Source organism: Lissotriton vulgaris, chromosome 8 (genome assembly GCF_964263255.1).
Source record: "Lissotriton vulgaris chromosome 8, aLisVul1.2, whole genome shotgun sequence".
Lineage (NCBI taxonomy): Eukaryota > Metazoa > Chordata > Amphibia > Caudata > Salamandridae > Lissotriton > Lissotriton vulgaris.
In genome coordinates this window covers 1,369,769,294-1,369,796,020 of record NC_141696.1, presented here as the reverse complement: position 1 = coordinate 1,369,796,020, position 26,727 = coordinate 1,369,769,294, and the positions used below count along the sequence as shown (strand labels likewise).

Below are 26,727 nucleotides of genomic sequence, written 5' to 3'. Positions count from 1 at the left end.
TGGCTGCACAGTTGCGCATAGACCTAAATGACACTGTAGGAGAGATGTTGTTAGAAAAAGGATTCAAGACTGAAGTCTGGCAGGATTAGTTTCTAAGCTAAGAAACATGTGATAGAATTCGCTAACTTTTATGAGGGAATCTACCCATCCCATCAACACACACGGTGGAGGACTGTGCAGAGTTTCTACGTGACATTTTGTTACTGAGGCTTACGCAGGAAGACAGGGAGGTGTTAGAAAGGGACCTCACGGTTGAGGAAATCAGGACTGCATCCCGGTCACTATAGTCGGGGAAAGCTACTGGGCAGAGTGATCGGTATACTCCACACAAGGGAAAACAACCAAGACGGAGAATCAGCTCTTTTATCACTAGATGCTAGAATGGCTAATGATAGTGTGGAGTGTACCTATCTTTTCACAGTCCTTGAGCGTCTGAGAATGGGTCCTAAATTTACAACTGGGTCAGGCTTCTTTACGAACAACCACTGGCTAGGGTGCGGGTAAACGCGACGGTGTCCTGCAAGTTCGCTCCATGAAGAGGAACTAGACAGGGTTGCCCACTGTCTCCAATTTTATTTGCATTGGCCTTGGAGCCCCATGTGGTGAGGGTAAGGCAGGGCCCCCTATTATGGGGGATACCAATACGGAGAGAGTGGGAAGACTGCATCTCAATATATGCTGGCAACATTCTCCTATAAGTCAAGAAACCGAGGCAGTCCGGAGACAGAATACTGCAGATCTTTCGAATATATGGGGAATACTCTGGGTACTGTATTAACTGTGACAAGTCACTGTTATACCCTCTGGGGAGAGGGATACCCATCTTGATGTCCAGATGTAGCGTGCCCATAGAAGAAAACATTTTTAAATACCTGGGTATCCACATAACGAGAGACCTCCAAGATTTCCACCAAATAAATGTGGGCCGACAACTAGACAGACTCACATCAGACATTAAGCACTGGCGGACCCTCCCACTGACTATAATGGGCCAGGCTGCTATGTTTAAAATAATGGTTCTCCACAGATTGGTGTACGCACTGCAAAACACCTCTTATGCGGTAACTCCCTCGTTTTTAAACATGTCAACTCAGAACTGTGCATACTGCTGTGGAGTGGGGCGGCTCCGCGAATAGTGCTGAGTAAACTTCAGAGAGGAATTTATTATGGAGTCTAGCGGTACCTGTTGTCCGTAGCTATTATTGGGCGGCCCAATTGGTGAGCGTAAATGGGTGGATGTTCGAAGATAGATCACACCAGGCGTACAGGGTCGACAGAGAAGCTTTGGGTGAGAAAGGTCCAAGGGTGATATTGTTCACCATCCCTTGGGATGGGAGGAAGTACTCACAGGGATTATACCCCTTGGGGTAGGGGACTGTTTGAAGGAAGTGAGCAAATTAAAGGGTTTCACCAAATGGGACCTGTTGAGACTCTGGGAGACATATAAAGGGGGGAGCATACATTACGTTTGTGGTTTTGCAAACTGAATATGAGTTATGGAAGGGGAATGACCCAGATACCTCCAACTGGGCCACACCGTGAAAAAACACCTAAGAGAGGATGAGTCTCTGGGGGTCTTCTCGCCTCTGAAAGATAGGATCCTGACAAAGCATCTGCAGATTAAAACAGTTTCCCTTTTTCATAAAAGAAAATACCAAACAACGCCTCTGACCCTCTGGGCACCAGGAGAGCAGCTTGGGAGCAAGATGTTGGTCCCTTGGAAGAAGAGGAATGGATGGAGGTGCTTCAGAGCCCGAGGGAGGTGCCATACATGCACGATTTAGACTAATACAGTTGAAGGTGGTGCCCAGGGTATATTACCCCGGGACTGTGTTGCACCGAACATAGAGATGTGAGCATTCGCAGTGCTTGGGTCAGAAGGTGCTTTTTATCACCTTATATGGACTGTCCGATCCTCCAGGCATATTGGCATACCGTTGCAGACACCATGGCGATGGCTGTTGGCTTCAAAGTCCCATTGCAGCCCCTAAGTGGTTCCTGCTGGCAACCTCTGGACATGAGGACTTGCCGTGACACATAAAGCAGTGGCTGACATTGGCTACGGTGGTAGTGAAAAGGAATGTGGCAAGGAAATGGGGGGACGGTTACAGTCCCAACAGTGGATGAGTGGATTAAAGATCTAGACTGGTGTTGGTAAGCCTAAAGCGTGATATATAACAGCAGAGAATGCCACAAAAAAGGGGATAAAATCTGGGGGGGGGGCCTGGCAGACTTACCGAGGACTGTAATATAGATAATGCAAATTCATAGTTTGTTTTCTTTCCCTTCCTTCTTTTTATCCCTCGTGATTACCATAAAATGTAAGGTGAACAGAATATTAATTGTTAAAACGAATGTAACACTGATATGTGCCCTCCATGTTTTACTGTCATCATATAAGTACCAACATAGCCATCAGAAGCATACATTACAGAAACCAAGACCAATTATGGCTTTTTCTTCACTGTATATTTTCAGAACGAATTATATATATATGTCGTGAGGAATATGTTAATCCTCGTGTGGGAGCCCATTTAGCAGTCGGCACACTGCTGTATTTCAACTTAGTTGTTAATTTAGGATTCAGACAGTAGTTTATCACAAATATTTACATACTTTGCATCCTCTAGTGGTGACATCACAAAGGTATCTGCAGGCAGTAATAAGTACATAACTTAAACACATTTATAAAATGCATCTGGAATATTTGTGGAGATGCACCTAGGTAAGTACATCTTGACTTCTTGCAGGCCTTGATCATCCCAGCTATAATTGCTTCAGATGCCCCAACACTGAGTGTTCCATTGGTTAAAGAGTCCAGGAAAAAGAGGGGCTCAGCCCCATGTGTCAGGATTTCATTGGCACACATTGCGATCAGGTCCAGACCAATCGTGTCATATTTATCACAAGCGTGTGCAACCTAAAGAGATAATACAATTACTAGCTGGAAGTTGACAGATGAGTAAAGAGTTAAAGACATCCGCACTTTTAAAATAACATGTAACATGTTCTTAATAGCCCACAATCCTCCACAGAGCCCCCATCACATAAAGGCTGACTCATAGTCTCAATGTTGCCAGATACAGCCAATCTCACTGACACCGTTAGTATCATAGACAAATAGAATAACAGGTAAAGGCAGAGGCTTTTATTCAATATGAAACCACAAGACCTTTTCTCCAGGTCCAGGGGCAGTCAATTCAATTCAATTCATTAAGCTTTATTCGATTTGAAAATACAAATCATAAAAGCGTACAAGTTAAAAACATACAAATTAAAAACCAACAAAAGTAGAACTAGCAAATGATAACACAGAATACTGACAAATTTAAAACAAAGAAGAAAAAGTAACCCGCACATAAACATAGGTACTTTGTTAAAAAATGCACATATCACAAAATTCAGCATTTAAGCAGACCCACCAATTCCTTAGATTGAACCTTCACGTAGGCAGTTAAAATCTTCCATAAAGATGATTATTATATACAGCGTCAGGATAATTACGTGGAAAAAAGTTACTGCCATTCATTTCCAAGGCGCTTCTACCCATTGGATAAAAAGACCCTGCCTTTGGCCTTGATGAAGAAGTTTATAATGAGCTGGGATAAAAGTCATGTAGATCCCCAGTACTTATGGGGCCGTCTTTTTTTTGATGCCGCCAGGTTTGGAGGTACGGAATGATACGTCTGCTTCTAAATTTTTACTAAGACCAAATCCCCGGGCGTGTCTTTTCAGAGGGGACCCAACCAGCCCACCCTTCTAACACTTAAAATTCTACCGTCAAGATCTGCTGGCAAAGGTCTATTCTTTGATAGCCAATATGTAGCCTTATTTTGTAGGTCTTGTTGGCTTTCAGTTTTCCCCTGTTCGAGTGTGGGAACTCCTGAAAGGATAAATACGAAGGGGGCAGCCTCCGGTGGTAGGTGGATGTGAGGTGGTTTGATCGACCCTGTTCTAACAAAGTTGCGCTGTGCTGGAACACGTTTTGAATGGGCTTTGGGGGCCTTTGGGACTGGTGTGATGGGGGGTGGTATTTGAATATGTGCATTAATGCTTGGTGCGGATGACTTTAGGGGTTCAACAATAACAGGTGGGTGAGAGAGCTTAGAGGGTACCTGATACTTTATAGAAGCCAAATTTACTTGTAATGCACCCTCTAATTTCGTAAGCCTATCCCCAAGCAGTGTTATTTTTTCCATCAATGGTGAAACGACGGAATTAATCAGCCGTTTAACAAGAGACAGTAAGGCCAGCTGTGATGGAGGCGCTAGGAAATACAATATTTCCGTAATCTCAACCGAATCTGGAGTTAGGGGGGGAATGGAGGCAGACAGTGAGGGGTTCAGACACAATTTAGATTGTTTGGGATGGTTACTGTTGTGTTCGGCTTCATCACACTTCCTTTTGGCAGATGCAGGGCGGGATGGAGGCGTACTTTGTACACCGGATATGATAGGTAAAGTAAGATCGCGCGGGCTGTTGATTGGGTTTAGTGCACTTGGGTTTTTTACACAATGATTTGGGGGGGTAGTAGGTTCGGGACTGCTTGCCACTAGAGCATACTTAGTTCCGCACAACTTACTCAGATCCTCTAACCATGATAAGGTGTCCCCTGAGTTGGTTGTGGGTAAAGGGGATTGCTTACTAGTTATAATTTCTATAGGAGGAGAAAGTTCATTAATATCTGTTAGTGGTGGAGATGTCAAGGTTAACTTGTTTGGGTGGTGAACCAGTGTCCCTTTGGACGGATCCCTCAGCGGGATAACTATTGGTTTAGGTGCCCCCTTCCGAGTCATCTTAAAATATGGGTGAGTGATTAATTAACAGAAGAGGGCACTATGATATATAAATTTCATGAACAAATAATATTCCCTTAGATTAGTCAATTGGTGTTTTTAGACAAAAGGGATAGGTCTTTATTCCTTCTTGCAAGTAAGGTCAGAGAGCCCGCCCTTTGCCCGGGCTTAGCCCTGGGCGCTCCCGCGCAGCAGAATCCTTAGGGAACTTTATAGCTCGTATTGCGTCCTGGGGGCAGGGGCAGCCAGGCAGCGCAAGCCAAGTGGTGAGGCTCAGGCAGGGACTCCTGGGAAAGGGAGTCCCTGCAGCGCCGCTCGCAGTGCTGCCTTCTTGGAATGCCGATCAGCCCAGCCACACAGCGTCCCGAGCAGCAAGTGCTCCTCTCCCCGGCAACTCCTGCAGATCCTGAAAACAACGACGCGGCACCCGCGAAGCGGGTGCGGCTAGAGGTAGGCTTTGGGGCAGGGAAACACAGTCCAGGGTCAGGTCTCAGGTCTCCTCCCGCACGATGCAGCAGAGTGTACCAATTACACTGTAGACAGTTTCTTTTACCATACGGCAATCTTTTACCATACGGCAATTTGTTCCTGTGGCCACAGGTCCTGAGCAGCTCCCGAACACCGCCCGCTGTCTGACGTTATACAGCGTTATACAGCGCGGCTTTCACTCCAGAAATCAACAGGACGCAGTCTGACAAAATAACGAGGGATAACGAGGAGAAACAGCCCCGTTAATTAAATGTCCCAATGCGACAAATTATCCCAGCGGGTGCGGGTCCTAAACAACTCCCAAACGCCGCCCTCTGTCCAGCGTTTACAGCATAGTGCTTCACTTATTACTGGACAATGCCAGTGGTGGTTACGGTCACACAGAAGCATGTGGATCATGAGATCATGAGGCATTACACCTGGTGAACCTAATGCGCACATTACTGCTTTGGGATGCATGATTTTCTTGAATGAAGGAATAACCCCATGCGTTTTTTCTCCCAGAATAAGTCTGCTGGTAGCAGAACCGTAAGTTTGTGGTCCACTTTTCACCTAATGAGTGCACCTTAGCGAGTGCACTTATTTTCCGACTGGTCCTGAAGAAAGCCTAGCTATTAAGCAACTAAAGGCTGAAACATATAGACCAAATCAGGACCATACCACGGAGGTTTATGACCAATTAAGTCACAGAGAACATCCCCTGGCTTTTAAACCTTGCCCGACGACCCCATCAATAAAATGCTAGGTGTCATAGAGGCAATTTTAATCATTCTCATTTGTCACTCACTTTTCATTGTCCATGAAAAAAAGTTGCTCCTCTGTAACTCAGGCGTCGAAGCACACTTGGCCTCTCGGGTGGGAACCCATTGATGAAGCATGCCACCAACTAGGCTGGTGGGTGAGGGTTCTTCTTAAAAAAAAAAAGGATTTTATTTCCTTTTGTTTGTCCCTTCCAAGCAGTGATCCAAATCCGGTATTACTTCTTCATTGTTAACTGGGTTACCGTCACACACAAGTGATGTCCCAGGACCTGCTATAGCACTCCAAATGCATAGTCAAGGCTCCCATTGTACACTTGGGGGCATATTTACGAGACCTTTCTTGGCCCTGAGTGACTTCATAATTCTCAAGTAAAACCAAGCAGCCCAAATCGCTGCCCTGCTTCTCTCTTCGCCAGGGAAGCGTCCCACGTGCATTGCATGGGCGTCCCATGTGCATTGCATAGGCGTCCCATGTGCATTGCATGGGCGTCCCATGTGCATTGCATGGGCGTCCCATGTGCATTGCATAGGCGTCCCATGCGCATTGCATGGGCGTCCCATGTGCATTGCATGGGCGCCCCATGTGCATTGCATGGGCGTCCCATGTGCATTGCATGGGCGTCCCATGTGCATTGCATGGGGGTCCCATGGTATTTGATGCATTCCAAGATGTACCAGAACTGGTAAACCTGGGAATGCACCAAAAAGATACGCCTTCCCACGAGAGGCGTACCAAGGAGAAATATCTCTATTTCTCCTTGTTACTTCATCTTTCTGTGGGTGCTGCATTCTGCAGCACACATAGAAAGAGGCATTTACCTCTCAGGATTGTTTGTGCACAGGAAGGTGCCCCTTCCTGCAAAATACAAATCTGCATGCAACACAGACCTCCTTGTACCATGGTGCAAGGGTATCTATATTGGCGCGAGACAGCCAACACTACGCCAGCACAGGGACAAGGACAGGAATGTGTTGTATTCTTCCAAATATGACGCATTCCTGCCCTTTCCATGTGATGTAGCGCAGGAATGTGACTTTCTGCGCGGCGCTATATTCTCATTAATATATCCCTAGGTTCTTCTAGCTAGCAAAGCAGTCAAGGGTTACACTAGTAAATGCTTCTAGGTTTGCAACAACTATTCAGTATAACATAGTAGTCACACACAATAAAATGGATGAAGAGGCAGGGTTGTATTTTATAAAACGAGTAGCCTTTTATTTTCCCAAATTTAAAGCACAACAAAATAAACCAGAAGTCCCTCTCACTTGACAATCAGATGTAATGCTCCAAACGCCATTAAGTTGGCTAATTTTGTTAACATAGTTAGTTTATGGTAGAAGGATGGCTAAGTTTCATTAAACTTTTTATCCTCTTAGGTCTTAATGAATTTCTCTGGCTCTTAGGCTTCATAATAGTAAGGCTGTCACACAGAATGCTTAAATGTATCTTTAGTACCCTTAAACCATATGTCTTTCGCCCACATTGCTCTACAGGCTAAAAGTTTCAAAGGGGATAGCTCAGTTGGCTCAAGCTAATAAGCTAATACTTATGCACCTGTGCAAAAATGCAAGGTACACATGATCCAATGTGAACTGGAATCCAAAGTGTACTAGATCATGAGTTACTGGGCAGTCTTGATAAACACCACTGGATCTCTAATCTTTGGAACATTAGATGTAAGAGGGTCTCAAGGTTTTGGATCTGGAAGCAGGGGCTACTGGACCCAGTTCTGGAGACGAAGTGGATCTCAAACTGCTTTCTGGCTATGGGGACAAAGGTAGTGAAATATACGTCTAGGACCTGAACCTCAACAACAGCAAATCATGGTAATGATGTTCTGCTGGTTGGATACAGCCATGTATCTGGCAATGGGCCAGTATTAGCAGACATTGTCTCGAGCCTCGCATCTCAAAGATGATGTGACTCATATTCCTGACTGTAAATTTCTCTCTTGGTTTTATTATGTATGAAGATGCCCATATAAGCATAGCACTCCAAAGGTAGCCCTTACTATGTTTTGTTCAAGTTGGCATGACAACGGAAAACTCACCTTTTGACAAACCCCGCCAAAATCATGTCACCTGAACAAAAAAGGGCTTTGAGGCAGCAGCACAACAATACTTGCATAATTAAATACACCTAGATCAACTGTTCCCAATAAAGCCACAGAATTTCAAGCCTCACAATAGAAATGACAACAATGACTTTCAGGTAATAAAATGAGGGAAACAACCTTTACAACGCAACTTTTACGCACTACCATTACAACGAAACTTTTACAACGCAACATCCATTGCAACGCATGCCATTACAACGCATTGTAACGTCATACATCCATAAAATGAACCTGGAGAAGCCACAAAAGAAATTAACAGTACCTTCCAAACACATGGAATGCCACATGCCTACCAGGACAGTGGCGTGGCGGTGGGGGGGGAGGGGTCCGCCCTGGGCGGCAAGGGCTTTGGGGGCGGCGGAGTCCCCCCCCATCCCATTACCTGCGGCCATCGCTGGCAGCAAATACAGGATTGCCAGCACCCCCCATGCTCTTACCTGCGGCCTTCATAGGGCGGACAACAGAGGAACTGCCATAGGCGGCAAAAGGTTGGAGTTCTGGACTTTTTGGTTCCGTCCAGAGGTGTCAGGGAACAACACCCAAAGACCCCGGAGTTCCACCTGCCTTGGTGCGCAAATGAACAGAAACACGGGCTTCTCGATGGTGGCGTCAAAGACCAAAGGTTTATTACTGCAGGGACACAGAAGTCACAGAAACTACGCATGGGCAGTAACTAGGAGCCTGTTCAATTTGTACAAAGAGGGTTGCTCCTTATATACTAGTTTTTGGCCTTCAGGCGAATTCTTCACATGTTAGTACATTCCCAAAACCTTTGTGTCACAGACAATAAATATTTGGCGTACACAGGAACCATTGATAAAATCTGATACAAAACATCTACGGAGAGGGGTTCCCACTAGTTCATCACAATCCCTTGTCAATATTGCATTCAAGAGCCGGACCGCCTCATCGTAAATTTCGTTACCTCCCCCTAATAAAGGCCCAGAAGGAAAGGAGCAGAGCCAGGTGCAAAAGATAGGAAAGCGGGATAAGAGATGTTTGTGGGTTGTAAATGGGCAAGGCTACCGGCTTCGGCCGCCTAATCATGATCGGGACAATGGACACGAGAACCAGTTCAGGTGGGCTGGCCTCGGGCAGAGGAGGCAGCCTTTGTTGAGTCATGTAGCTACAGCGTGATCTGGTTTAAGGTGCACGTGTCATGAAAGAGGTGAATCTCCGGCTAAGGCTACGTGTCCTTAATCGAAATGAAGTGATCAGAGGTTATTGCATATGTGAGGGCAAGAAACACAAAATGGCGGCCATGATCTAAGATGGATGCCATGGGTAGATCAGAAATGTGTTCATAACAGGAGTGCTCTTGTTCGTATCGTAGCGAAAACACCAGGATATGCTAAATGGATCATTTGCGGTTCGCTGATACCAATATTATGTATTTCCGACAATATTGAAAACACGGGTTCAAATCATCACGGAACCTCAGACCCTCCTTTTGCCCTTACATAGGCAATTACTCAGTCTATGTCAGAGTCTAGTTCTATACTCATCAGGTCAGTGACATGCTGTTGTATCATCATCCTTTCTCGCGCCTTTTCTCCAACTGCAGGTGGTTTCCTAAAACAGGTTGTAGCACAAAGGCTACACAGAGCTGGACCACACTGGATAATCAGGCAGCATGAGAATAGGAATACTAAGATGACACCGATGACCATTAGAACCTTCCATCCCCACGCTGAGATCAGAGTCCAAAACCACTCCATAAAGGACCAGTTTCCCTCGTCTACGTGTATAGAGTCGGAAATCTTGTGTAGCTTAGAGATCGCCTCATAGACTGTTGGAGCATTATTAGGAATAAAGACACAGCAGCTCGATTGGATCATTCTACATACCCCACCTCGGTCTGCAAGGATAACGTCTAGAACCATACGATTCTGCAACGTCATGAGTCTATCCGCCTGAAGCTCAGCTGTCAGATTACTAAGGGCACCAGCAGTTTCGGTAATAGTAGATTCAACTACCCGTGTTAGCTGACGTATATTTCTACTATTGGCCATAGGCCCCCAGAACGGAAGGAAGCCTTTGAAGAAGTCTCCAGCTTCCTGACCAGCGGTATCTTCCTTGCTGAAGACACCTCTCGCTACTCTGATTCTGTGGTAATCAGATGAAGCAGTGTATGTTGGAGGCAACAATCGAGCAATATAGCATGAACCTGAAAAGTCGGCAGGTAACCATGTATATGCCCGGTCTCGACAGATGAAGTAGGTACCCCTAGCAGTAAGGAAGGCAGGGGAAGAGTTAGCCGGAAACACATAAGTTTCTACGCACTCGCTCCTCCCTAGCTGAGCTCTTGGATTTCTCCCATTACCTTGCAAACAGACCTGACCTCGGTGTGGTACGACCCAGATTGGAGTTGAGCTTTTACGCTTGCTTTCTCCTAAACTAAGGCGATACTCTGAAGTATTCCAACTTAAATACACTCGCAGTTCGTCTCTAGGGTATGATGGAGTATTATTGACATCCTTGATCATGTCAATAATTCCCTGGACTAAAGCTTTGTTGGCAGAGTTATATTTAGTGGAACGTGGTGGACGTGGAGGATAGGTTTCAAGGGCATAAGCAAAGATGGTTTGAAGGGACTGAAATGATCCGTTGTAGCTGAAAGGCAAAACCAGATAAGGTATACCTTTATCCATAGTGTGGGGTATCAAGCCACACACCCAGCAGTCTGTAGTGTTAACTACCAGTTGGTGTTGGTGCAAGAGCTGTACAAAAGTGTTGTTAATGAATTCTGAGCGTCTTGCTTGCTCATGTTCCGGAAACGAATGAAAAGAGTGTATAGAAGAAACAGTAGAAATAGCGGGATCAAGGGGAGGTACTGTAGTAACTGGCACAAAAATCAAATTTATACTGAAAACAGTTCCACCCACCAATGTTGCTAAAATAATCAAGAATGTAATGGCACATTGCATCAAAAAGCATTTGCTATGAAGAATTCTGTAAAGTCTGTTTCTGCGAACGTAAATCACATTTTCTCGTTGCAGCGCAGGAAGCTCCATCTTCTACAATCCGCTCGCGACCACTGATGATGTGTACGTAGATGAAAATGCCTCTATCAGCCCTGGGAGTTCCCAGAACCAACAGAAAGATCGACCTTGTGTCAGACCCCTGCAAATCCAACTAGGCACACAGCCACGACCCTACGGCTACCCAGACGGCAAGGCAATTTTTAAAACAATAAAACAATAGCAAACTTCCTGGCTGAGGGCAAAAGTTCAATATTTCAAAAACATCACAGTATGCAGTTGCCTGCTTTATTTGTCCATATTACGGCTTCGTAAGTTATATCTCTGCTTCGCAGGTACTGTCTGGTCGACAAATAGCGTTTCACTGGTAGTTGTTGCAGTGTTCAAGTTCGCAGATGGCAGAGTTTCTTCTGATGCAGGAGACAAATGTTCAGTGTTCAAAGGAGTCTTTTCAGGAGGAGAGTCAGAGCTTGGAGTGTCAGTGATCAATTTGGCATCGCTGAAAGGGATAAACTTTGGAGTTCTTTCAAATTCGGAGGAACCAATTCCCTTCTTCACCCAGTCGTCGTAAGGAAGCGGCAAAGGGACACGCTTAACATGGGACGCGTGCACCCAGTGCTTGCGTCCAGCCACACGAACTGCTGTCCTCGTTGTAAGAAGGACCTGGAAAGGACCGACGTAGCGGGGCTGAAGATTCTTTGTCCTCGCGAAGTTCCTGATAACCACGTGTTCTCCTGGTTTCAGCTGATGCCCTGGACTCTCCGGAGGCTTTGGTAAAGCATCGAAAACCTGTTGATGAATAAGACTCAATTTAGCAGTCAAGTCGTAAAGGTAGTCTATCAACATAGGATATTCTAAAGAACTGAACTCTTTAGGCCTTGGCACACCCCAGATATTTGCCGGGCGGCCAAAAACGATTTCATAAGGGCTAAGCCCTACTCTAGAATGTACAGTTGCTCTCGTTGATAACAAGGCCAAAGGAAGTGCGTCTGGCCAGGCTAAACCTGTGGATGCCTGTATTTTAGCTATCTTTAGCTTGAGGGTACCATTGTAACCCTCCACTAAACCAGCTGACTGGGGATGGTTTGCACTGTGGAACTTCTGTTTCAAACCTAGGCCGGCACACACACTCTGCATAACTTTCCCTATAAACTCACTTCCGTTATCTGACCATACAATCCGTGGCATTCCGTATCTAGGGAAATATTCCTTGAGAAGAATCTTGGCAGTTGATAGGGCAGTATTGTCCTTTAGTGGGTATGCTTCTATCCACCTGGAAAAAGCACAAACCACCACTAGGACATATTTTAAATTATTACAGCGGTCCATGTGAATAAAATCTAATTGAATCACTTCAAAAGGGCAGGAAGGAGGAGCGAAATGACCAGCAGGAGTTGGAGTTCCCTTGCCAGGATTATGCATCAGGCATATCATACAATTTTTCACCACTCTCTCTGCACACTTACTGATTCCCTCATTTTTCCAGACTGGAGCCAACATCTTACAAATCCCTTTAGAACTTATATGCGCTACTCCATGCGCCATTGTCACCACTGCAAGCACATACGCATCAGGCAACATCCAACGCTGCTGTTCTGTCAAATCAATCCAACATCCATTCGAGTCCAACTTGCCCGTACTTTCTCTCCATACTCGTTTCTCTTCCTCAGTTGCTTCCTTCTGAATTTCTTTCACACTTTCCATAGTATCCTCACACATTCCAGATTCAGCGATCCATCTTGCAGACGTTGCAACATACATTCTACTCATCATGTCTCTAGCTGTCTGTTTAGCAATTTCATCAGCAAAAGCATTCCCACGACCAACATCATCCGTGATTGCTTTATGAGCACTGCACTTCACAATCGCAACTTCAGTCGGCAAGGTTAGAGATTCCAACAAGTCGTTAACTAGCTGACCATGTTGAATCTTAGTCCCATGGGACGTAATGAAACCTCTTTCTCTCCACAAACGGCCAAAACTATGGGCCACGCCAAATGCGTACTGACTATCTGTAAAGACATTCACTCTCTTTCCCTTAGCTAAAACACACGCTCTGGTTAAGGCTATTAATTCTGCAGCCTGGGCAGAATTCTGACTCACTCTTGCAGTCTCCACAATCGTTTTCAAAGTCGTTACTGCGTAGGCAGCAGTCACATCACCATTTTCCAATTCAAAACATGATCCGTCCACATACAGCGTACCATCTGGATCTGATAATGGAGTATCCCTCAAGTCAATACGTCCTTTTGTCTCTTCCTCCGTTTTAAAACAACAATCATGTGGCTCGGAATCACTCGACTCTTGATTAGCCGGCAACAGCGTTGCTGGATTCAATACATTACATCTTTTGATCTGAATATGACTCGCTAGTAATGTCAGCTCGTAACCAGATAGTCTCGCACTAGTAAGGTGTTGTGTCTTGGTTCGGTTCATGAGTGTGTCCACTGCATGAGGAACCATGACCACTAGCATGTTGTTCATCACCAAACCAGCAGATTGTCGAATGGAAGCCGCAGCTGCCGCTGTAGCTCTCAAACAACTAGGTAACGCTCTAGCTACCGGATCTAATGTTGATGAAAAATACGCACACGGGCGTTGTTTATCACCAAATTTCTGTGTCAGAACACTCAACGCGCAACCTTCTCTCTCGTGAACATAGAGCGTGAATGGCTTACTGTAATCAGGTGTACCCAATGCAGGAGCTGAACACAAGGTTTTTCGTAATTCAGTAAAACTCTCTTGACATTCATCAGACCATGGCACCGGACTCGGAACATTTTTCCCAGTCAAAGCTACCAACGGCTTCGCTAAAAGAGAAAAATTCGGAATCCACTGCCTACAGTAAGAGGTAATACCTAAAAAGGCACGTACTTCTCTCTGTGTGCGTGGAACCCTCATTTGCGTAATTGCTTTTATTCTCTCTGGGGTCAACTTTCTTCCCTCCTTTGACAAGAGATGACCTAGGTAGGTCACTTCTTGGCAGCAGTATTGCATCTTAGAAGGTGATACCTTGTGATTCAAATTGGACAAGTGATGTAATAACGAAACTGTAGCTGCTTTGCAAGTTTCCTTGTCATCGGCAGCCACTAGAAGATCATCTACGTACTGTACTAGGGCAGAACCTGGAGGAAGGACAAAGGAATCTAACTGGCTTTTTAATGCTTGACTATAAATAGATGGACTTTCACAGTAGCCCTGTGGAGCGCGTTTAAATCTGAAACTTCGACCTCCTAAACAGAAGCCGAAAATATCTCTACTTTCTTCGGCTATCGGAATGCTGAAAAAGGCATTCTTCAAGTCGATGACTGAGAACCAAGTGGCTGTAGCAGGAATCAATGTTAACAAGGCAGTAATGTCGGGAACCACAGGAAACTGCGGAACCACAATCTTATTAACTTCTCTAAGGTCTATGACAAACCTGTACACTGGAGGTTTTGTAGGATCAGTTCGTTTCAAAATCGGTAGTACAGGACTATTACAAACATTTCCTCTAGTTTCTTCAACCACACCTTTCTTAATCAAGTCTTGCACAATTAATAAAAGTGCACGTTCACCTTCACTAGAAATTTTGTATTGCGGAATTCTTGGGAATCTCACATTTGCTTTCAAAGTTACTACATATGGTGGTATTTCTAAAAGGCCTACATCATTAGGATAGTCGCCCAAAGAGAATCAGGGAGTGAACGCAGCTCTGGTGGAAGTGCATCCATTGACAAGTACATCGGAGAGGTGATTCTTTTACCCAATGTAAGCTGTACCCCTTCCGGAGAACAGTACAATGTCGCATATAGTCGTTTTAACAAATCCAAACCAAGCAGGTTCTCATTACAACCCGTCGTCAAAATCAAGGGTGCTTTCAATTGACATGGTCCAACAGAAATAGACAAAGGACCAGATATGGGGTTGTAAACAGGGGCGCCTGAAAAACCTACAGAAACATTCGTTGAGCCAGACAAAGGTGCGCCAGGGAGTTTCGCATGGATGATAGAACTTTTTGCGGCACCAGTATCCAACAGAAACGGTTCGACTACACCTGATGTTGCTACTGCGACATAAGGCCCACTCTGATCTACTGGAACTGATACTACTCCCTCTCTTTGTCCATGGCTGTCCTAGTACCCATTTTGCTGAAATCCCTCATCCACTTCACAATAGTCTTCAACAAGATATTGCTGAGATCTATTTTGCTGGGCAGGCTGTCCATTTCGCTGATCAAAGTGATTGGAAGGGCGATCATTTGTCTGTGGAGGCATAGCACCTCGCCCTCGACCTCTAGAATTCTGCACAAAACCACCACGACCTCTCTGAGCTGCTGCTGCATTATTTTGCGCTAAGACCGGACATTCATTCTTGTAGTGACCCTCTTTCTTACAATACGCACATTGGTTCCACTGATATTGAGGCCTCGTTGAACTATAATCTGTCCTCTGATACGAACCCTGTTGCATATTAGTCTGATTTGTGCGAGGCGGATACGCCTGTTGCAAAAGAACCTTAGTCTTTAAATCTTTCGTTTTCTTTTCTGATTTCTCCTTTTCCTCTTTATCCCTATTTTCGTAGTACTGTGCAGTCGCAAGTATTTGCGCAGTTGTAGAAACAGCCCACGCACTCTCTGAATCCTTTAATTTATTGCATAATTCATGTAACAAATTATGCACAAATTTATCGACAAACAGTCTCTGTCCTCCTTCTGTGCTCATGTCCTGACCACTATGATCTACAAAAGTCTCTTCGAACCTCGTGAAGAAGTCGGAGACACTTTCGTCTTTCTTTTGCTTGCATGCGGATAACTTGTCCCAATTGACACGCAATGCGGGCATCAGAGTCTTCATTAAGTCAATTATCCTACCCGGAAGATTAGCAATTAGGGGTTCGGGTTTTGCACCACCCGTCTGCTGACCATCCGCTGCAGTGATGGCCGCCCAATCACCACCTAAGGCTACTTGATGATCTTCCCTACGAATTTTAGCCCAGACTGGTTGAGGAACTACATTCCCAAATAACATATCAATGTCTGCTAAGTTCATTATACAAGCCTCAACTGTCTGTGTTAGTTCCTTGTAATATCCAGCAGGATTCTTACGTGGATCTGGTAAGGCCTGTTTCACTGCTAGCACTTCAGCTCGCTTCCACGGAATGTGTATCCACACTCTCTCTGGAACTGTGCTGGAACAGCTGCAATACCAGCATTATTATCAGCTGCCACTGCTTCGCGCCAAATTGGAGGAACCTCCCTCATTGGATATTGGCGACTCAGTTTCGTCTTACCTTTCTCTAAATCTCTCGGTGAACGAAGAGATGGATCATTCCTAAAACTTAAGATCAGTTCCATTGCTTCTTCTATATTTTCACCTACTATCATACCAGCAGCAAACTCTTTCTGAACCTTAATTAAGTCTTCTAAATTCGATTCAATATCATCTTCCTCTATTTCCTCACGTAACAACGAGCACATCTCGTCAAAGACGTACCGCTGCGTTGGTTCCTTCCACTGCATAAATGTTTCTAGTACATCTCTCGTACTATATCTCCTACTCTTCGAAATCCATCTGAGAGCCGTGGAATCTAAAATTCCCCGTTCCTCAGTACTTGGATGCTGACTACGTCTCTGAACAGAGTCAGAAGTAGGAGTCTTGATTAAAGTTTTATAGAAAGGAGACAGCATATTAGTAACAGAATCAGTGATTCTTCGACGTACAGAAAGTGGAGTTAACACACTCGCAGACGTAGAAAACACAGTAGAGGTAGGAACAGATAGCGTGGCAGTAGGAGTATCGAGAAAAATAGTTTGTGAAGTAGTAGGTGTAAGCGAGACAGATACAGGTATAGAAGTCGGCAATCCAGGAAGAGGAGGAGCCGTAGGGACATTCACATTAACCACAGGAGGTACAGGAACTTGATTCTGAGGAGCAGGAGCAGGAATACCAGGTTGTCCAGCAACCGGCAATTGAACATTTGGTACAAGTGGAGCCGTAGCACCTTGTGCATACGGTGGAGGTGACCGTAACAGATAAGACAACAGAGGATCGTTTTCTGAATCCTCTAGTATTTTAGCCGTTTTCGATGGCAAGGCAGGGTAGCACTTGTCGATCGCTAAATTATGCTCTCTAATGGCCACCTCTATAGCCTTCTCGCACTCGCTATCTTGCAGCTGTTTAGTTGCTTGCTCTAGAGTTAACTCTTCTTTCTCTTTCTGTTCTTTCTTAAATTTTTTCATTTCTCTCTGTTTGGATTCTTTTCGCCAGTAACGGAAAGAATCAAACATTGCCGGCCGGGCTTTCTTCCTAAACAATTTCGCTTCTAAATTATCAAGAATTTCGGGTTCAAAACTACCATGCAGTGGCCAACTAAGGACACCGTCTTTGTTGGTGTAGCGGACCCACACCTCATTATAGGATATAGGACCCACTCCATGTTTACAATATAAGTCATAAAGGGGAGTCCCAATCGGAGGAACCAGACATGAGTCCTCCAATCGTGAGTCACTGTTGCAACCGAAGCACGACAACATACAATTTCTCCGACTTACCATTTTCAGTCCGGAACACAAAACAAACAAAACACAAAACAAATATGTGCACTTGAACCAAGAACTTAGGCCTACCAAAACCAAACTAATGTATCGATACCCAAACTGAACCAAATAGATTATCGTGACCAGAACAACCAATGATAATCCTACGAAACCAAACCAAACTAAGAACCAATCAAGGATTAACAACCCTTACGAAGTGACCAACTAGCAACCACTAAATACTTAACTGAGGCACTGAAGACGTCACCAAGGAGAAACCCGTCACGTTTCGCTGTACTAAGGGCTGCACCTCGGGTCCAAGACAGGGCGACGGTCAAGGCAACGGCCCACTGCAGCCGTCCTGAACGGGAACCCTCGTGGAAGAGAACTTCGGGCCACTTTTGCGATATGCCGGGATCGATGAAGTGGGGCGCCTCCCTCAGGAATCTTCACACGAAGCTTCTCGAACTCTTCAGGCTTTTGGACCGGTACCGAATGACGTCGCCCTACGTTGGGCGCCAATTGGAGTTCTGGACTTTTTGGTTCCGTCCAGAGGTGTCAGGGAACAACACCCAAAGACCCCGGAGTTCCACCTGCCTTGGTGCGCAAATGAACAGAAACACGGGCTTCTCGATGGTGGCGTCAAAGACCAAAGGTTTATTACTGCAGGGACACAGAAGTCACAGAAACTACGCATGGGCAGTAACTAGGAGCCTGTTCAATTTGTACAAAGAGGGTTGCTCCTTATATACTAGTTTTTGGCCTTCAGGCGAATTCTTCACATGTTAGTACATTCCCAAAACCTTTGTGTCACAGACAATAAATATTTGGCGTACACAGGAACCATTGATAAAATCTGATACAAAACATCTACGGAGAGGGGTTCCCACTAGTTCATCACAATCCCTTGTCAATATTGCATTCAAGAGCCGGACCGCCTCATCGTAAATTTCGTTACCTCCCCCTAATAAAGGCCCAGAAGGAAAGGAGCAGAGCCAGGTGCAAAAGATAGGAAAGCGGGATAAGAGATGTTTGTGGGTTGTAAATGGGCAAGGCTACCGGCTTCGGCCGCCTAATCATGATCGGGACAATGGACACGAGAACCAGTTCAGGTGGGCTGGCCTCGGGCAGAGGAGGCAGCCTTTGTTGAGTCATGTAGCTACAGCGTGATCTGGTTTAAGGTGCACGTGTCATGAAAGAGGTGAATCTCCGGCTAAGGCTACGTGTCCTTAATCGAAATGAAGTGATCAGAGGTTATTGCATATGTGAGGGCAAGAAACACAAAATGGCGGCCATGATCTAAGATGGATGCCATGGGTAGATCAGAAATGTGTTCATAACAGGAGTGCTCTTGTTCGTATCGTAGCGAAAACACCAGGATATGCTAAATGGATCATTTGCGGTTCGCTGATACCAATATTATGTATTTCCGACAATATTGAAAACACGGGTTCAAATCATCACGGAACCTCAAGGTCTAGCTACGCCACTGCACCAGCAGCTTCTTACTGCTATAGTAAAAGGGGTTCTCTTCTAGTTTCAGATCATAAATGTAGAGAGACTGCCAAAACAACAATTCTGGATCCAAAGAGATCTTGTGGCCCCAAAAGCAGTAGCTCACTGTGCTACCTCCAAACATGTGTATAGTGAGCTTACTTTCTTATTTTGAATCAGGTCAAGCACCACATCATCTACTCCACTCCAGGTACTACCAACACAGAGACATCCACACTAGGTGATCCTCCACAAGTTACACAATGGCCCAGGAAGGGAATGTTACAAAGCTACTATACACCGACAAAATCCTCCCGCCTGCAAAAAACAGTAAAATTACATAAAGACAGTCAACATAGGGCTTGTCTCTGTGGTCTATCTCATCACTGCCCTGATCCACACATGCCAATACTTCAGACAAATTGATTGACACAAGCAACAAGGCCTCTCTCAAAGAAAACGTGTGGAACATTATCAAAACATTGTAGTAAAAAATCAATGATTTACAATTTCTAAACCAATTTAGTTAAAATTATAAAAATGTTGATTTTGACAGTCCAGTCTGCGATATTTTAAGTTTGCTTCCAGGTTAGTGAACTTTTTTCAGAGAACTACCTTCTACCCTCAGGTCAAGAGCCGCTTCAGGTTCCGGTTGGTACATTATATACTTTCCAAAGACAAAGAGACCACCAAAACGAGGTACTTTCTTCAGAAAATTTTAAACTAATGCACCTGACATATTGTGAGGAGTATGTAGGAGCATTTAAAAACATGTATTTTATTTCATATGTTTTATATTTTTCCTGTTTGAAACCTCCATACCGTATGTACATAGGGGTCCCAGACAGGAGAAAAATGTCATCCTTGTGCTGGTGCGAGGCCTGCTGAGTTAAGGAAATGTGAAAGTTGGGTAGATAGACTTTTCACCAATTTTGACTGGAAACCCAACCTCTAAATGACCCTGTTAATGATTTAAATTACACCAAAATGAAAACAATTGGATGTAGGTATCAGGAGTTACTACAAAATCAAATTTCATTAGACACAATAGGATATCCTAATTGAATCTAAGTTATTGAAGTAAGGTAGGCCATGACTTAGACATTCTCTGCAGCCCACTGCTGATAGAGTGTGGTGGAATAAACTATCTACAGATGGGGCACTATCACCACATCACATGATATGGTATAGTGCCTTAGTAATTACCCATACTAAATAGCTCTTCGGGTATAAGCCTATAAGGATTAACTACATTTTGTTGTGTTCATATTATAAAACACGATAGGGCTAACAGAATGTGTTCTTAAAGCAAATTATGTACACTGCTTGGGTACAGCTACAAAAATGAAATATGTGATTCACTAATAACTTTTACACTGAGTTCCCATGTGACCTCTCTATTATAATTTATTTCCATGTTGTCTTGCTCAGTAACAGGACACTAAGAGATCGCCCAGTAATAGGTTACTACTGTCCCTCGCCCAGAAACAAGTTAACAGTTACCATCATGACTCCCATTATCCCATACACCACTGGTGGAGAATGCCTTAGGCTTTATGGGTGGGATTAGCACTGGAACCTGATGGGCTCATGGTGCTCACTACACTCAGTAAGTGTAGAATATATGTTCAGCTCTACAACACAAAGGAAACCCTGGGTCTAAGGATCAATCGAATGCTAATGGGGCATCCCCTTTATAGGACGGTTTCCCTCACCCCCTTAAAGGTGGCATTCTTGATCATAGGGTAAGCTCCTCACACTGTAAGCCTGGGTATAGTGATGACTACAACCCCCTCTCTGAGAGGGAGGAGCTCAGGGATGTTTTACTTTGTCTGACAGAGGTCCACTCACTACCTTAAGTAGGTGTGGTGAGGAACACAAAGCAAAAAATCATAAATGTGAATTAAAACTAGTTCAGAGGTACGCAATACATTTTATTCAGGAATCCCCAGACCAGGATTAAAAACAAGCCATAACAGGATGGAATTACACTTGTAAAAGGGCGTGGAATTTGTCATAGGTCGACATATTTCAGCCTAATACTCTCGAAAGAGGTGTGGCTGCCTTCTTCAGAACCAGGTGGGTGTTAATACCATGTGTGTGTGTAACCAATTTGTGGTGTGTGACAAAAGAAATTGTTAAATACAAAACTAGTGGTTGGGAGTGGAAGCACCACTTGGTCAGTGATCCACTGTTCTGAATTACCTGCAAAAGTCCGGCAACCTACTCCAACCTAACCTTGATCCGCGGATTGCACAGTGGACCTCCTTCCGCTGCGCAATCTTTTGCAGGAATGTTCAAATAGCTTTATAGCCCACCATAGCTGGGCTATACCAGCCATTAAAGGCACACTTCTTTGTTAAACGCTAAAGCAGTCCTTTAATGGATGGTATAGCCTGCTATGGCGGGCTATTAAGCTAAATTAGAACATTGGAATATTATAAGCTCTCACTGAAAACAATTAATTGGCTTTGAGCTTACAATGTCTGGCAAAAGCCTTTTGCTCCAACATTGCAATGCTTGTCTTTATGTTTCTCCTTTCTGAGTTAGAAAATCCTATCCTCAGTGGGTGGAATGTTCTAATAGCCTTATAGCTCTTGGGCCTCAGGTTATACTGATTATTAAAGGAATTAGCCCTCTTCATAGGCCCTCATCTGTGGCTCGGGTCTATAACTTATGTCCAGGGCCTTTACTAACCAATAAAGCCCTTGGAGCGGGCTATACAGCTACATGATCCTGCTGTGTGGCTTATACTCTCCTATGCTACATGGGCAATGCTTAGATAACTTTCCTTATTTTGCTTAATATAGCAAGATGTTTGTCTTAAAATATATTTAATTTGCCAAGAAGACATTGATATTAAACGTGAAAAAGAACAAGCTTTACATTGACTGCCTTTGCCCTTCTTCTACTTTGATTAACTTATGAAAAAAATTGTTTCTTTAAAAGCACTTAAACGCCTTTAGCGCCAAGCAAGGCTGATGTTGTAGGTGTTACAAATAGGTATAAATGAGGCTGGAAATTCAGTCATCATGCTTGGCTATCCATGCACAATTTAGTGAATATTGTCTGCAAAGAATCACAATTTATGTTTCTGATATTAAAAAACTGGTTACCTCTAGCTTGGCTCCGACGCTATTCGCTTTTGATATTAAAATGGGGTCGCTGTATCCACTGGTTTTCAAATCAAACAGTCCAGCACATCTTATGTGATCCAAGCGGTAGCCTGCCAGTGGGACAAAATAATGAATAATCTTATCAAACACTGTTCTACGACATTTCTTGGATAAGATAGATATACACATACATTTTAATAGGTCATCAGATTACGAAAGAATGAGGAAAAAGAGCACCTTGTTCTGAACATAAATCTTAAAAAATACATTTCCAGAGATTCTCAAGGCCGCCAGAGACCAGCAATTAGTACTTATTATGTTTGTATTCCCACTGACAAAATGGTAGGACTGGTTATGGTCTGCCAAGATGGCTGCTCAAACAGTTTGCCTCCCCACACTACAGGCCACAAAAGAAGTGCTATGGAGTACGTAGTAGCATTTTGAGTCCTATAACAAATTTAAGTGAACAAGGCACTCTGACTTACACAGTGCTTTATGTCAGTAGTGTGTAGCATGAATATGGTGTTCTTATTGTGCAAACACAGCCAAAAGCAGCAGAGCACTCGCTGTACAGGGTTAAAGGCAAAGATACCGCCCATGAGTGACTGGAAGGGTGGCTGGCTTCTGGGAGTGGAGGTGAACTGTTACTTCACTGTGAACCAGCACTCGTTAAAGAGACGTGACTTCAACTCTTTTCTAAATTGCAGACTGCCTAGTGTGCCTGTAGATGCTGAACAGCCCTTGGGAAATGTTTAATATTGGCAGTTTTTCAGTTGCAGCAGTTAGAGCAAGAAGCAAAAGAAAATAACCTCTTATGTGGCTGATTTATTATGTGTCATATTCCTGTTTCCCTAATGACTGTTGCTTTTAAGACTGATTTATCTCGTGGAGAAAGACTCACCGCCTAACATCGTTAAGACTCTCTCTTTTCCTGCTGCCGATCCCTGCTACAGGAGTAGCATAGCAGTTTGTCCAAAGCGCCGCTGAGTGACTGTGAGCGCGAGGCCGCAGAGGAGGACGAGGCGCCGGCCCCAGGACTGCGAGGACCAGCATTCACCACCTACAGCTGGTCCTCTTCCTGTGAGAGCCGCGCCCCCTTCCAGTGCCCCGCCCCCAGCGAAGCGCTACAACTTCTCGCGGCACCCGCTGCGCGGGTGCCACTCGTGGAGAAAGACTCACCGCCTAACATCGTTAAGACTCTCTCTTTTCCTGCTGCCGATCCCTGCTACAGGAGTAGCATAGCAGTTTGTCCAAAGCGCCGCTGAGTGACTGTGAGCGCGAGGCCGCAGAGGAGGACGAGGCGCCGGCCCCAGGACTGCGAGGACCAGTATTCACCACCTACAGCTGGTCCTCTTCCTGTGAGAGCCGCGCCCCCTTCCAGTGCCCCGCCCCCAGCGAAGCGCTACAACTTCTCGCGGCACCCGCTGCGCGGGTGCCACTCGTGGAGAAAGACTCACCGCCTAACATCGTTAAGACTCTCTCTTTTCCTGCTGCCGATCCCTGCTACAGGAGTAGCATAGCAGTTTGTCCAAAGCGCCGCTGAGTGACTGTGAGCGCAAGGCCGCAGAGGAGGACGAGGCGCCGGCCCCAGGACTGCGAGGACCAGCATTCACCACCTACAGCTGGTCCTCTTCCTGTGAGAGCCGCGCCCCCTTCCAGTGCCCCGCCCCCAGCGAAGCGCTACAACTTCTCGCGGCACCAGCTACGCGGGACGCAGCCCGGGGCGAAGCCCGGGCCAAGGCCGGGCCCGTTAGTGCCCGATAGAGACCGGACCGGGCCATTCCTCTTTCAACAACGACCCAGCAACAAACAAATATGCCACCTAAAACAAGAAGTGCCTCCAAACCTAAATCTAAACACGCGCAGGAGGTAGCACAAGTAACAGGCCCTATTGACCTATTCATATCACGGGTCAATGAGACGATAAACCAAAGCATAGCTCTGATGGAGAAGAGAGTATCATTAGATCTCATGAGTGCAAACGCGAAGCGCTCATCATTAGGCGCTATAGCAAATGCCGCCTCTCCAATCAACCTCAACACCCAAAACAGCTCTCTTCCTGTGACTCTGTCAGTACCAGACTCAAATACCGTCCCGTCGGTAGTAGTAGACTTGTCAGTCACGCACTCTGAGTCGGATCTTTCCATAACATCGGACGACCTGGAAGCAACTCCCGACCTAGCTGGCTGTCAAACTCAGGGAGACATCCAACCCGCCGAAAATCTGCCCCAGCAAGGCGAGAGAGAAGGAGCAATTCCGAAAACTCGTCTAGCAAACAGTGAAGAAACATCCAGTCTATCGTGCCAGGAACACACAACAACTCATTCAAACTCCTCAACGACTCACAGTATACTACATCTCCCCGAATTAACCCTCCCACACAAGGCAATCTCTAACGACAGCACCACAAACCAATGTAAGACCTGCAGAATCACTTCGCAAGTTCTTACTACAACTAAAGACTTACTATACCAATATCTAAAGCCTATTCAGTTAAGTATCAGAAATCTCGAAGCCCAACTAACTATAATCTCGGCCACCCTCCTAGATTCAAACACCCGGATAGACATAAAGGGGCAGCGCAACACCTCGCACCCACCCAAAAAACAAAATCAAGCACACACGCAGAAAACAGTCAATCATCCAAACCCAACATCTTCAGCACAGAAAAATTTAAAACAAACGACTACAATACCCAAATCCACAGCAAACACGCTTCATCCCCAGAAGGAGAAACCACCTCCCAAAACAGTACAGCAAACTGTAACCACAGATAAAGTTACGGTAGACACCCCATGTTCAGCAACAAACATAGATTCCAGCAGAATCTGTCCAGAAAATAAGTCTGAACTCCATTCATCGAAACCTCTGCCCCCCCAAAAAACACCTAAAAACACACCTAAAAAACCTTCTGCAGTTAGACGTCCTGCCCACTTGCCCCCGGAAGCCACTCCCTATACAATAGTTCTAACAGGAGTACCCGAGTTAACAGACGATACACCAGAAACTGCATGGTCACTTAAAAACAAAGCCATGCAGTGGCTAAGCATCAATAGACTCCTTGAATCCCATCTCTCGGGAGGGATCACCACAGCCCGATACGCGGTGACTGTATCATCGTAACATGTAGAGATCCCTCAACCGTAGACCATATTTGTGCTTGGCCTCAACTCGACAAAAAAGGGGGGATAGACGCCCGACACCTTTCTTTCTTCTACCCCCCAGTGAAACAACATCGCAATCCCCCACCCTGGGTATGGCACCATCACCCCAAAGATTCGCGAAACCAGGAGCCATGGCACCAAGCACCATGGAATCAGATGGAATACCCACATGAATACATGGCCAGGGGCGGACCGAGAGAAAGGTACATAGAACGTCAAATACCTTATTGGCAGGACAGACCCTATCAAGCATATGAAGGATGGCAGGGCTTCCCAACCCAAAATCGCTTCGATTGCCTCGAAATGGTCGACTGACCATTCCTGGATAAATCTAGCTACCACAAAGTTGACACTACACAACACTCTGTATCCGATAAACAGCATATAGCATTTCCAGAGTCTCCCCATACACTTGAGATACCATGGACATACCCAAATAATCTCCTGACTAGTACTTCCCCAGCAGAAGCAGATACCAGCCTGGGATCAAGCATCCAGCAAGATACAGCCAATGCAGTCAATATTAACAACTTGACAATATCTGCCAACGTGAAAGAAACACAGACCATGAGCATAGGTATTGCTTATTGGAACGTTGCAGGCCTAACCGCAAAAATAACATGCCCTTTATGGCTGAACACAGCAAGGAGCCAACAAATCCTGTGCCTACAAGAGACCTGGCGTATAACCCCTCTCCATCTAGTGGGTTACAAGACATTATTTACCAAAGCAACACCTAGCACAATGGGAAGGCCAAAAGGTAGACTCATGATCTATTTTTCTAACACCGTTCCACTCACAGTGAAATTACTAAAGGAAACATGCATTTTCCAAATCATTCAAATTACGCACCAGACGGCATCAACGAGAAACTTATTTATACTCATAAACTACTACAATAACACTGGCACTCTGGAATGCTGCTCACACTTAGATGAAATGGTGGCATATATATCCTCACTACAAAACGCAAACCATAACGCAACACTCAACTATATCTGGGGAGGTGATTTCAATCAAACACTATGTCCAAATCACAAAAACGGGATCTGCGGACTACAGAATGAACTCGGAAACCCCATCCCTCTTTTTGTACATACCCCGGGTGGAAATAAGCTGAACGAAATCCTCTTCACCTTGGACTTAGATTTTGCTAATGAACTAGTTAACCCGGTGCAGGAATTTCTACCCACCTTTCATGGGCGAGGCTGTCTGACAACCATTGACTATATCCTAGCTTCAAACACCTGTAAAGGACTACTAAAAAACTACAAAGTAGGGTCCAGTCCAAT

At 45.1% G+C, this 26,727-nt stretch overlaps 1 protein-coding gene across 2 annotated transcripts in view; it reads right to left on the bottom strand.

The window, feature by feature from the left end:
• Positions 1-26,727, bottom strand: part of LOC147698758 (trifunctional purine biosynthetic protein adenosine-3-like) — a 376,225-nt gene that overhangs the window by 133,395 nt on the left and 216,103 nt on the right. For both annotated transcript variants that reach the window (XM_086935329.1, XM_086935328.1), the window contains exons 13-14: positions 22,272-22,381; positions 2,722-2,920 (exon numbers count right to left, since the gene is read on the bottom strand). In XM_086935329.1, the coding sequence (XP_086791455.1) occupies positions 2,722-2,920; positions 22,272-22,381 (309 nt within the window). The remainder of the gene's footprint in view (positions 1-2,721; positions 2,921-22,271; positions 22,382-26,727) is intronic.